The following is a 14,521-nucleotide window of genomic DNA, read 5'->3' as shown; positions in this document are numbered from 1 at the left end:
CAAGTCATTATGAAGTAAAGCCAAGCCACCCTTTAACCTAGAATTTTTTAAATGGCTAAAATGACCCCCACAATGATTAACTCTAATTTAATTAAAATGATTAGATTAATTAAATTAGTTAGTTGATTTAGTTATAAGTTGGGTTTTAGAAATCATTTAGAGAAGGAAGTAGAATGAAGTAGTAGAGGAAGTTTTGGAGGGGAAAAGTTAGGGGTTTTGAGAAATTTGTGATACGAGTGGTTTTGAAGTGGGGGAGCCTTCTACCTTTCCTCCTACAGATGAGTATTTGTATGATGATCTACCAGATCATGATCAAATGGGTTACATGCATGACCCTCACTTTTATTTTCCTCAAACTCATGATGGGTGTGGAAGTGATGAATCTATTGAGCCAAACGAAGAATCCAATGACCAAGAAGAAGAGAATGAAGCTGCAAGTAATCAGGTAGACAACCTACATGGTGAAGATTGTGATTTTTCCATGCAAATGATCGATTTTGGGTTTTTTTTTTAACTTTTGCTTCCCCAAGTCAGCAAGGTCGACACTTGTCGATCATGTCAGCCAAATACGCCGACATGGTTTGTGATTGAACAACTTGCCGACTTTTCATGAGCAGCATCCTGTCGACAAGGTTGAAAATTTTAACCATGCCGACCTCCATCTTTTTGGGACACAGGAGTCGTTACTGAAAATGCTTACGCCAGCATCTTCAAGTTTTAAAACCTTTTCGACTGTTGTCTAGTCGGCAATGTTAAATTTTCTTACGTGCCTGCTGTTTCTAGTCGGAAATGTTTTATATATCGACCTCGCGGACCTTGGTAATACAAAATAACTTGAAAATGCTTAAGCCGGCATCTTCAAGTTTTCCAACCATGCAGGCTATTCTCATGTCGGCAATGTTAGTTTTTTCTTACGTGCCGGCTCATTATAGCGGGAAGTGTTTTATATGTCGACCTTGCCGACGCCGGTAATATATATCAACTAACTTTTGATGTTTTGTAGATTGTTGCATTGGTACCGATGGAGGATCAGCCTCAAGCTCAGAAAATTAGGGGTCCCGATACTTCCGAACATTATGCTAATGATTTGGAATTGAAGGAAAAAGACGACGCGGTAAATTGGATTATTGAGAAAGCAAAAGAGAAGATGCGCGCTCTAGTGAAAAACACCCAACAAAAATCTACGCGGTTTGAAATGATATGCGAGTGTTATGGGTCGCCGAAAGAAAGTCACGAGAGAAAGGGTCATGTGTATGATAAGAAGACGACTAGGGTGTACAAGAAGAAGTGTGGATGCCCATTCAATATTATTTTTGGGAGGAACAAAGACACAGAAAACATGTGGAGAATGAGTAGAGTTGATGTTGGTTGGCATAACCATAAAGATCCGGAAACTCTTGTTGGGCATTTCCAAGTTGCCAAGTTGAAATCGCACGAGTTTGAACAAGTAAGAACAAGTTGGGGAATTAAACCAAGCAAGCTCCTTCGTAAGTTTAAGAGGGACGACCCGGATAACCTCTTTCATTGTCTACAATTTATGCGGCCAAGGCAACCATTAAAAGAATTGAATGGGATGGGAGAAAATTGATGGAAGAATCACAATGGTTAATACACAAATACAACTACACGGTGAGACACCATGAGTCATCGGAGGGGAAGGTGGATCGTATTTTTCTTGCGCATCCCGATATGACTCAATTGGCGCGTTGCTTTCACCAAGTTTTGTTCATGGATTGTACTTATAAGACGAATAGGTACAACATGCCTTTGTTGAACATTGTTGGACAAACCTCGGATAAGAAATCGTTCACGGTGGCATGGTGTTTTATGGATCGTGAGAAGGATGATAGCTGTATTTGGGCGTTGGAAACTTTGAAGCTTCTCTACCACGAAGACGAGACTCCCGGGGTTATAGTCACCGAAAATGAGCAAGCAATAATGAACGCCGTGAGGATAGTTTTTCCCAATGCACAAAATTTCCTTTGCACTTGGCATATACATTGCAATCTTAGAAACAATTGTAGAAGTCATATCCAAAAACCGAAAGCAAAGAAAGGAACTAAGCGTGAAAAAGAGGAAGATGAATGTCTTAGCAAACTAACTAAAGAGGAGCGAGAGAAGGAGAAAGAGAAAGAAGACGAAGAATGAAAAGAAGGTGAGATTAAGTTTGGGTTATTCATGAAAGTGTGGGACAAGGTGGTTTGGTCGGTGAGTGTTGCAAGATATGAGATAAACTTGAAGGAGTTCGAGGATGATTGGGGGACTAATTACCCCAAAGTAGTGAAATATTGCAAGAAACAATGGTTGACGCCACACAAAGAGAGGTTTGTGTACGCTTTTACTTACGACTATAAACATTTCAAACTTGAATCCACAAGTATGGTATAGCAAACTCATGGGAGACTAAAAGGTCTACTTTTCACGAGTCAGAATGGGCTTGTGACAGTGCAACATGTTATCCATGAGTACACTAATAATGATATCGACAAGATCAAAAAACAATTCCAAGAAAGTAGCTTTCGTAAGTTGAAGGAGTTTAATGAGGATGATTGGTTGCTTGTTGGTATACATAGAAACGTCTCGCATTGGGCAATACGTATGATGAAACATCTCGCTTTGTTTAAAAAGTATAATAAGCATGACGACCCGAGAACTCCTTGTAAGTGTAGGATAATGAAAGCTATCGTACTTCCATGTCGTCATATGCATGGTAGGTATAAAACTATCATTCCTCTTGATGATATCGATCCTTATTGGAAGCAATTATCTTTTAAACCGGCTCCAAGAGAAGATCCCGGTGAAGAGTTTGGCGACATGGAACTTGGGAGAATAATCCATGAAAAGTACCCCAAGTTGAATAGGTTGGACAAACAAACTATGAAGCACAAGTTGATGCTGATTGTTGAAGAACTTCAAGAACTGGAGAAACAAGATTCTAATGGTAGACCATCTACCAAAAAGACGAGGGCGGAAGAAAGAGAACAAATCAAAGAGTATTTGAGTAGAAATTGCGATCAATCCGAAAGGGATCAAATTAAAGAGTTTTTGAGTACAAAGTGCGATCAATCCGAGAGGGATCAAATCAAAGAGCATTTGAGTACAAAGTGTGATCCATCCGGACATGTTTATACCGAGGCGCAATACAAGGATGATCCCGCTAAAAAGAAAAAAAGGTCGTCCAAAGAAGGATTCAACTACACCAACGGTTTCAAACTTGAATCCAAATAGCACTCCACTTCTTGAGAGTCAAGAAAGTGTGGAATTTGTTGGAAAGAAAAGGGGACGGCCAAAGAAGGGTTCAACTACACCAACGGTCTCTAACTTGAATCCAAATGGCACTCTACCTCTTGAGAGTCAAGCAAACCAAGGAGATGTTGCGAAGAAAAGAGGTCGTCCAACGAAGGTAGTACAACCGGTGTTGCAAAAGTATCGCGTACAACTCCCTCCAATTATTCAAGAGTTCGTTATTAGTAACGATGACGTCCCAAAAGATGGAAATTGTGGGTTTCACGTTATCTCGCAACAATTGGGACACCTAAGTGGAGCGGTCGAGGAGAATCTCACCCAATGGCAATACATAAGAAAGAAGATGGCCGCCCGACTAGAAAACAACAAGGAGATTCATATCTCAATGATGCTAGAAGGTTCCATGGAGGACAAAGAAGCAACTTTCAAAGGTTTGCTAACTAGTGTTAAAGGCCCGGAGGAAAATGCACCGGTTAAATGGGAGCATTGGTTGAGAATGCCGGAGTGTGGCCATCTATTGGCGGATACGTGGAATTGCGTGGTACATTTTTTTAGTGAGGGACTATCTATAGCATTTGCACCGAAACATGCGGTTTGCGTGGAGCAACTCAAGCATAGAAGAATTGTCATGGCTTTGGTGGATAAAAATCAATTTATTGGTCTATAACTCAACAAGGAATGTCTATTACCTCCTCTTTGTAGGTTTAGTTTTTTGGAGAAGTTCACAAACAAAATAGCAATGAATGGATGAAAATTTATGAGGACAACATTTCCCTTTGGAATGTTATAGATGAGTCTAGGGAATGTTCCGTAGATTTGGCTAAAGGAGGTTCAATAGATTTGAATGAAATCCATCCAATAGATTTGAGTGATGATTGATTATGATTAAGGAATAAGGAAGCTTTCTGTGTAGTGTAATTTGGAGTACTACACAAAACATTCGTACTTTTTAGAGTACCTTTGTAATTGCATGCGTGTTTTGTGTAATGTACTTTGGAGTGATAAAAATGAATGAAATGGATGTGGTTTTTTTGGTGTATACTCATTTGTCCGGCATTGTATTTGTTACAGTACCCTGCCGACCATACCAGGGTCGGCAGTGTTTCCTTTCGTCAGACTGCCGGCGGTTCTGCATGACAGCACAGGAAAAAAACTGACTGGGACCGTCGGCAAGGTCCTAGTTTTTCCAGGTTGCCGGATGTTAGTACGCCGGCATGGTGTATTAGGACAACCATGCCGGCTAATAACTCCCTCAAAAAAGTTGTTCCTGGATGTTATTCTCTGTAAGGCCGGCAATGTGTATTAGGATAACCATGCCGACAATATAACCATCGGCAAGATTTTAATTTAGGATAATGCCGACTTTTTAGCCGTCGGCAAGCTTTTAGTTTAGGACAATGCCGACCATACATCGGATACAAAACTTAATTAAAGCATACAAACGTTAAAAACCTAACCCTAACACACTTGGGACATAGATAGTATATTTTTCCGGTACACAATTTCTTAGGAGAGGTAATTAGCTTCATCTTACCGTCGCAACATGGATATGTGCATGGTAGAAGGTTGATTTTATAAACTTCATCTTCATACGAAGATAGGCCCTCATCTATCCAATAGAAAAACCCACAACAAGTGCATTTTGAAGTATACGGCTGATATACATCTCCTACTGCAACTTTCATGAGAAATATGAATCCCTTACAACCTTCAATAGTGCATTTTCTTCCTTCAAAGGGACAATCGTTTGCAAAATGACCACTTAGTGTAAAAAGACTACAAATATTTGGTGGTGAAACTTCCATTCTTTATGCAAGGTTGAAGATGAAGTTGGGAATGATTTTATAATAACAACACACCTAATATCTTGATTTTGAAATTTCTAACCGTTGAGCATTCAATGGGTTGTACTTTGTACCTAAAAAGTGCAACTAACATTTAGTCGGCAGGGTATAGATTTCAAACCATGTCGGCCGCAGAAAAGCCTGGTACGGTCGGCACTGTATAATTTACACACCAAGTCGGCTGCAAAAAACTTGAAAATTTCTCTAAAACTGCAAAAAAAATCTAATAACTTCTAAAGCAACTGAAACTGAAAATTAACATAAGTTTAACAAGTCTAAAACCACAATCTAAGAGTTCAAAATATAATGTAATAGTTCAAACCACAATCTAAGATTCTAAACCAAGTGAAACATAATAAAATTTAAAAATTTCATGGATCCTTCTTGTTGTTGTTATCTTCCTCCCCATCACTAGCTTTTCCAGCAGCACCAGCTTTTGCTTTTCCCTTCCCCTTCACTGGACCTATGTAGTCACCATCCTCATTGTAATAGGGGTTCACTCCAGAAAAGTCACATGTCATGAAAAAGTTCTTGGATCAACCTCCTCTTCTTCCTCCTCTGATGATGTGCATTCTTCATAGTTGAGGGGATTGCTAGGACTGTTCATAAACCTTAGAAATTCTTCAGGATTTTCCTTACCCATCAAACATAACTTTCTAAACGGGAAATTCTCTTCAGTTTCATCTTTAGGATCTTCTAAATTGGGATAAATTGTGTCCAAAAATTTAAATAGGTCTTCTGCATTGTTAACAAGACAAGGTAGATCTTCTTTTTTTTTTTCCTCAGGGAACCTAAACAATGCACAAAAAAGAGTTATGAAAACAGACAACACTGTTGAACATACGATATTGGTCGATTCATGATTTGAGTGATAACAATTTTCTTCTCCCTTCCACTTTACCTGTATGGGGAAATGGTGATCAACTAATTATTGTTCTCCTTGTTTCTCAGAGAAAAATAATCAATTCCTCACTACTTACCCATACACGTAAAGCGGGAGAGAGATGAAAATTGTTACACATTTTCATATGGTTTTGGTCATCCACTGGCCGGCGAGGTTGATAAACTAAACAGTGCCGACAACCATAACGCCGGCAGGGTTTTATCCGTATACAGTGTCGACAACCATCATGCCGGCATGGTCCTATTTAAGAAAGATGTCGACTATTAACTTAGAAAATTAAGGTTTTTGTGGCCTAACGCCGGCAGGTTTCAGGTCTAAAACAATGCCGACCAGATGTAGGTCGGCATGGTTTTTTATTATACCCTGTCGGTCCTGGTTATTTATCTAACAGTTGCCATGGCTGTTATGAATAGCCGGCAGGTTATTCATCCTGATACCATGCCGGCTGCATAAAATAACCAATGGTCGGCACGTTGTTCAATTATCGACCTTGTCGGCCGAAAACCCAGAAAATCATAATTTTCGATTTCTTTCGATTTCTAACCTAATATAACAAGCATACAACACATCAGAATAACGGGTTTGGGTTTAGAAATCACTTACAGTCTTCTTTTCGCTTGTAGAGGTTTCTTTTCAACATCTTCAAGGATTGGATTCTTGGATTTACTTGTTCCTTACCTTTTCCCACTGATTTGGATCTTTTCATGTTACCTATTGAATCTCTCTTGCTACTGGATTGCTTAGAATCAACCATTTCTTGTAGAAATCAAAATTGAAATTTTTGGTTGATTTTAGGTTTTTGGAATGAAAGAAGAGAAGAGGGATTAGAGAAGATGGATTAGAGGAAGATTAATCAGTTTTTAGTTTTTAAATTTAGGGTTTAGTTTTAGGTTAATTAGTGCAGGGACATTAACTTTACCAAGTTTTGACCTTCCCTTAGTAAGGGCAAATGTTCATTTAAATTTGCGTATATCCCAATTAGTTTGGGTATACCCCAATCAAGTCACGTTAATTAAGTAGTACTAGTTAAATTTTTAATAAGACAAGGGATAAATAATAAACATACTTATTCTTAAAGACAAGAAGATCAAGTTGAAATGACAAGTCCAGAATTCGATCCAGGCACTTTCTAAGATCCCGAGCCTGACTCATTTGAGTACGCCTCCTCCTCATCTCCTTCCTCCTCCTCTGAGACCTCTTCCATTTCAGCTTTAAATCTTGCATCCACTTTTTGTTTTTCAAGTGCCTGAATCAAATTTCCCAAGAAAATTTCCGAGTAATCATCTCCGTTCACGCTTTTTGGCATCAAATTCTCAGCAACATCGGCAGGAGTAATCTTTGTTTCATCAATTAAACGACGAATAGTCTCAAACAATGGGTGTTCATCAATGTTCAAATAGTTCTTAGCCAATATCTTGAACCCATCAAAGCAGCAGTAACTAGGGCTGCACATGGGACGGTACAGTCCGGGTTTTTTTATGAAACCGGTACATGTACCTGGAGTTGACCGGGTCTTCATTTTGAGGACCGGTACCTATACATGTACTTGGACCTGTACCTGTACATGTAACACCGGTCCGGTACAAGTCGGTACCGGGTTTTTACCCACTGCAGTTCTGTCTCCATCTAAAATATTTTTACCCACTGCAGTTCTGTCTCCATCTAAAATCATTGATACTCAAAAAAAAATGTCCAAAATTCCAAATCCATTACAGTGATTAATCAATTTAAGAGATAATTTTGATCAAGTACTGAATCACAATGAAATAAATTCACACTTTTATGTGCATTCAACAAGATCAAGAAATAACAAAATCCATTACAGTAAGTAATTAATCAATCCATTAGAGCACAAACCCATCTATCCTCATCTTATGAACAACACAAATCCATCTCCACCTGAATCAAATTTCAATTTCATACATAACCCAACCTGTATTTCCTTCTTGACTTCAAATTCGTAGCCAAACCCTTAAATTCCATACACAACAACATCATTCTTTCATTGCAGCAACAAGCCAGCATCAACAAACCCCAAATCTCCCAGAAATAAAATCACAAACCCTAACATGCAATTAGAGATGGTGAAGAAGAAGAAGTGATCATAGATCTAAAATCAATTGAACAATTTAAATAGACATGCAATTAATTGAACAAACCCTAAATCAGATGAATAAATTATTACCTTGACTTGTTGTTGTTGATTGAATATTCAAGAGAAGTAAATCGGTAACTGATTTTCTTCGTTGATGGTAACTGGTAAGTGGTGGTGGTGGTGAAGAAGAAGGTGGTGTTGATGATCAGATCAACTGCTTCTTTTTAATTCACAACAACAATTTCACCTTGCATGGTAGTGGTGAAGAAGAAGGTGGCGGTGGTGATTCTTGTTAAAAATACGTGAACCATGGATTGTTCTTCATCCTTCAGTTGAGAAAACAAGAAAAATAGGCAAGTAGAAAGAGTGAATGAAAGAAAGAACGAGTGAATGAGTTCTGTTCGCTAGATTATAAGATGTTATGAATACCTAGCACCAGTGGCTAGGGTTCTCTAATCTAGACGGCTATTATACACCGGGTTTCTGGGTCCGGTTCTGCCGGGAATAGGGTTAGAACCGGTACCTGTACTCATATACAACCGGTTCTGAAATCCATTCCCAGTCCCAGTCCCGGCTACTCCGATTCCGGTTCGGTCCCGGATCGGTTTTTTCGGTTCCTGACCGGTACAGGTAAAATAGACCGGGTCTTGTGCAGCCTTAGCAGTAACCCAACTCGATATGCTTATCCATGCGACCACGTCTAATGAGTGCAGGATCCAATTTCTCAATATGGTTAGTGGTGAATATGATAAGTCTCTCTCCGGCAGTGGCTGAGCATAACCCATCAATAAAATTTAGTAGCCCCGAGAGAGTTACGCCCATTTCATCACGCCACATCTCCTCATCTTGGTTTCTTTTCTTGTTCTTCTTCATTTTACGCTTGTTTGTAAGTTCGATTGAGCAATCGATATCTTCAATGACAATAATCGACCTATCAGATGTATCAAGCAAGAGCTTGCGAAGTTCACCGTTGCCTCCTTTCACCGACTTTAGCTCAAGATCATAAATATCATGGTTCATGAACTTGGATATTGCCGCAATCATAGTAGATTTACCAGTGCCCGACGGACCATGTAGAAGATACCCACGTTTCCAAGCTTTGCCGATTTTCATATAATAGTCTTTAGCTTTGCTGAATGCGATAAGATCTTCGATGATGTCCGCTTTCTTTGCCTTGTCCATTGCTATATTATCGAATGTTGCAGGGTGATTATGTACTACATGGCTCCACATCTCTTCCTTGTACCATACATCTCTTGAGCCATTAGTGTAAAGTTTTCTTTGCTGATTCTGCTCCAAGACTTCCTTCCCTTTCTCCATGACATGATTCAAATACCTGTCTATGACAATATCCCGGTAACGCTTATGAAACGTTATCGTTAAAGACCGGCGGTCAATTTCAACCTTTCTTGGTTTGTCAATTTCATTAGCATTTGTTAGCATCCACCAAAATGTAGCCCCATGAAACTCATCAGGTATAGTCATCTCGTAGTCAACCATATCAAGAACAAGCTTCTTACTGTTCTTTGCAGTATACGCCTTGAGCTGCATTGCACGTTTTAATGCTAAAGCATTGAGATAAGCTTCAGTGTAAGTGTAAGACTGGTTTTTTTGATCAATGAGATCCCCTGTGTATTCATCAATGCTGATTTGAACATAAAAATTGGTAAAACGAAGTATACGCTGAATATACTTGTCTGCAATTTTGTGTAGAAAACCATATGGGAAGAAACGCTCCATCATTGTGTAGAGAAGCATAATGGAACCAAGACTTGTGCCTATTATTTTCCAACCCTCTCCCATAATCCACATCTTTGAATGTTGCAGATACAACAAGGTGGTTTGTGTTGCAACTTAATGAAGTTTTGTTTAAAGAAGAGGAGATGATTTGACGAGTGGATCCATAGTTAGAAAATTAGTTGCATACTATTGGGTATATTTTTGTATATTTGTATATATTCACTTACTTGTTTTGAGAATATATTCACCTCTTTTAGAATATCTTTTAGAATATTTTTGTAATCCTAACTCCTTTATATAGGAGTCATTGTTATCAATGAAATCACGATTGAACAATTCTTCTTGTCTTGTTTTGATTTATCTTGTCTTATCTTAGGTTATAGAAACCTTCATGGTATCTTGAGTCCGGTAGCAATGTCTAGTGTTTTAACTTCAACTTCCTCTTCACCAAACAGGCAGTCCTCCATATATGCTCTAGCTTCCAATGATGGGCCAGGAACTATCATCACACATGTAGTTCTCAAAGGATCAAACTATGAAGAATGGGCTAAAGGTTTTCGTATTTCTCTGGGCGCGAAACGAAAACTGGGCTTCATTAATGGTAAAATCTCAAAACCTTCTGTTGATTCTTCTGATCTGGATGACTGGTGGACTATAAACTACATGATCGTTGCCTGGATTTTTAACACAATTGATCCAGTTCTTCGTTCCTCAATTTCTTATCGTGACACCGCATACGATTTATGGGAAGATATCAGGCTTCGTTTTTCTCTTGGGAATGGAATAAAAAATTTTCAGCTTAAATCTGATGTCGCCGGTTGCAAACAAAAAGATGGAGAATCTATACAAGACTACTACGGGAAGCTGAAGAAACTCTGGGATGACATCAATGACTTTGATGCCTTACCTTCTTGTCAATGCTCAGGTTGTACCTGTGATCTTAATGTGACTCTACGTACTCGACGTAACAATGATCAGGTACGTGAATTTTTAATGGGTCTCATAGCCTATTATGCTAATGTTCGTTCTAGTATTTTGGGCACCGATCCACTTCCGTCTCTGCACACTGTGTACTCTCGTCTCATCCAAGAGGAAGAGGTTCGATCTTACACTCAGCCAAAGGAGGATATCGTTTCTCCAATGGCTTTTCTCGCTCACGGCAATAAGCCACAAGGATCGAAATCAGGAGCTGTCAAAAATCCGTTTAAGTGCACCTATTATGGTCATAATGGACATCTTGAGGATCCTGTTGGGAGAAGCATGGATATCCAGATGGTCGCCAACCCAGACGTCCACCTGCAGCTAATCTCAAAACCGAGTCACCAGCTCACCGTAACCAACCAGCAGCTAAGGCAAACGCTGTCGTTGGTGAGATGCCAACTACAAATCATGTTCGTCTCTCTGGTAAGCGTGGTCACATCTGGATTGTTGATACAGGAGCCTCCAATCATGTTTGCTGCGATGACAATTTTTTTGAATCTTGTCATAATATTAGTCCTCTTCAAGTTGGCCTGCCTAATGGTGGCAGCATACAAGCAACCAAATTGGAATTGTGCAGTTAAATGATTTTATTATATTGCACAATGTGCTGTTCGTTCCTCAATTCACATGCAACCTTCTATCCGTTTCTCAACTTTTATCTTCATCGCATGCTAATCATGCACAGAAGAATATTATCAGTGTTCAATTCACTAATTCTGAATGTGTTATACAGGACCATACTTTGAGGACGAGGATTGGTATGGGTAAGCTCATGGATGGGCTGTATTGCTTGATGGCGGGGAAACCAACTCGTGTCAACATTGTGTCATAGAAGATTACTACAGAATTATGGCACAAACGGCTTGGTAACCCTTCTACCCAAGCCTTGAAGTCTCTACCTCAAATTGGTTGTGTTGATAGTCGGTTATATTTTCATGCTTGTGATGTCTGTCATAGATCCAAGCAAACTCGTACTTCTTTTCCATTGAGTAACAGTAGGGCAGTTGATTTATTTGAGTTAATTCATTGCGACGTTTGGGGGCCTTATCATCCAAATCGCGCCTGTAACTCGAGATATTTTTTAACCATTGTTGATGATTTTTCTAGATGTGTTTGGGTGTATTTGATGAAAACCAAAGATGAGGTACCTACCTTATTAAAAAACTTCTTTGCACTATTTGACCGACAGTTTACTCGAAAGGTTAAGACATTACGCAGTGATAATGGAACTGAGTTCAAAGGTCTCCTCTCTTATTTTCGAAACAATGGAATTATTCATCAAACTTCTGTCGTTAAGACGCCACAACAAAATGCTAGGGTGGAAAGAAAGCAACGTCACATTCTTAATGTCGCTCGTGCACTACGTTTTCAAGCATCCTTACCAATCGACTTTTGGGGAGAATGTGTCCTTACTGCTGCCTATTTGATTAATCGAACCCCTTCTCGTGTTCTTCACTTCAAGACGCCTTATGATCTGCTATAAGGTTCAGCTCCATCTATTCACTCTCTCAGGGTTTTTGGATGTCTCTGTTACGCGAAAAACCTCAACCCTTGTGATAAATTTGACAGTCGCAGTCGTCGTTGCATATTTCTCGGCTATCCATTTGGAAAAAAGGCCTGGCATCTATTCGATCTCGACACAGGTCATTACTTTTAGGTTCGAGACGTACATTTTATTGAAGATACTTTCCCGTTGGCAGATAATGATGAGCTTCTGAAACTGCACTCACTGTATTCTGATAAGGCCACTGAATCAGTTACTAGAAATTTGTCTGACGATCATTTTGAAGCTGAATACAATGATCCACATGTCTCTGGCGGTTCTTCTTCCGCTGCTATTCCCTCGCCTGATGACACTGCACCTCCACAGACTAGTTCTAGTATTCCGTCAGTCTCCCTGGATGATGTACAGCACACAACACATATTGCTGATAATGATGCAAAGCCGTTTTATCAGACAGCACCTGATGTAAATGATACATGTTCTGCTGATAAGGATATTGATTCAGCACTGTCTCATGATTCTTCTTGTGATGTACCTGCGTCTGGTACAAAATTTGTTACTCGTTCTCCCACAGAAAATGCAGATAGTCGAGATCATCATAATATAGTTGCAGACGAGGAACTTGGCCGGGGTAAACGTACAAAATTTGAGAATGTCAGGCATAAGGATTTTGTTCCCTGGCAGGGTGTTTCAAAACAGTCTGACACAACTTTGGTTTCCCCTGCAGCTTCACCTATACCAGTCAAGTCCTCAGGTACTCCCTATCCTATAACTCATTTTGTGAATTGTGATGCATTTTCTACTGCACATCGTTCTTTTGTTGCAGCTATTTCAAATGATGTTGAACCCAAATCATTTAAAGAGGGAATGGCTAATCCACGATGGCGTAAGGCAATGCAGGCTGAAATTGCTGCACTAATCTCCAATGGTACATGGACAATTGAAGATTTGCCTGCCAACAAGTCTGCAATTGGTTGTATGTGGGTTTTTCGCATTAAGAGAAAATCTGATGGCTCAGTTGAGCGCTACAAAGCCAGATTAGTTGTTTTTGGAAATCATCAACAGGAAGGAATTAATTTCACTGAAACTTTCGCTCTCACAGTAAAAATGGTTATTGTACGAACTCTTCTTGCGGTTGCTGCAATAAACAACTGGGAGTTAGTTCAGATGGATGTACACAATGCGTTTCTTCATGGTGATTTAAATGAAGAAGTCTATATGCGACTTCCTCCTGGTTTCAGTAATGGATTATCTGGCAAAGTCTGTAGACTTCGTAAGTCTTTGTATGGTTTACGTCAGGCTCCCCGGTGTTGGTATGCTAAGCTAGCAACTGCTTTGCGTACATATGGTTTTTCTACCAGTACTTCTGATCACTCGTTATTTCTTTATCGCTATGGAAATATTATCATGTATATTCTTGTGTATGTGGATGATCTTGTTATTGCTGGTAACAACACATCTACTATTTGCGAATTTCAGGAATATCTAGGAAGATGTTTTCATATGAAGAATTTGGGGAAATTAAAATATTTTCTTGGCATTGAGGTAGCTAGAAGTTCCAAAGGAATTTTCCTTTGTCAGCGCAAATATGCTCTAGATATCTTGACAGAAACAGGCCTTCTCGGTTCAAAACCAGCTAATATTCCCATGGAAGAAAATCATCGGCTGGCTCTTGCATCAGACTCACCTATGCCTGATCCTGCTCGTTATAGAAGGTTAGTGGGGAGACTGATTTATCTCAATCTTACACGGTCGGACCTGTATTACTCTGTTCATATTCTTTCCCAGTTTCTGCAACATCCAACTCAATCACATTGGGATGCTGCACTTCGAGTTGTGCGCTATTTGAAATCTAGCCCGGGGCAAGGTATTTTACTTCGTGGTGATTCCAAGTTAGTTCTTGACGCTTATTGTGATGCAGATTGGGCTAGCTGTCCACTTAGTCGACGTTCACTCACGGCTCACTTTATCTTTCTCGAGGGTTCTCCTATATCTTGGAAAACGAAGAAACAGACCACAGTTTCTCGTTCCTCAGCCGAAGCAGAATATCGTTCTTTGGCTTCCACAACTTGTGAAATTATATGGTTAAAAGGATTATTACGGAATTTTGGTATAGGACATACAAAACCAGTTTCGATTCATTGTGATAGTCAAGCTGCGTTACATATTGCTAATAATCATGTCTTTCATGAACGAACGAAGCATAT

General features: G+C 39.5%; 1 protein-coding gene across 1 annotated transcript; it reads right to left on the bottom strand.

Moving 5' to 3' along the window:
* Window positions 1-7,123: 7,123 nt before the first annotated feature.
* On the bottom strand, window positions 7,124-9,829 carry LOC113328551 (AAA-ATPase At3g28580-like). The gene is made up of 2 exons (XM_026575630.1): window positions 8,763-9,829; window positions 7,124-7,439 (listed from the first exon to the last, which is right to left on the bottom strand). Exons 1-2 carry the CDS (start codon window positions 9,827-9,829, stop codon window positions 7,124-7,126), a joined length of 1,383 nt encoding a protein of 460 aa, XP_026431415.1.
* Window positions 9,830-14,521: the final 4,692 nt, after the last annotated feature.

Source organism: Papaver somniferum, unplaced genomic scaffold (genome assembly GCF_003573695.1).
Source record: "Papaver somniferum cultivar HN1 unplaced genomic scaffold, ASM357369v1 unplaced-scaffold_11, whole genome shotgun sequence".
Classification (NCBI taxonomy): domain Eukaryota; kingdom Viridiplantae; phylum Streptophyta; class Magnoliopsida; order Ranunculales; family Papaveraceae; genus Papaver; species Papaver somniferum.
This window is presented reverse-complemented; position numbering and strand designations above follow the sequence as displayed.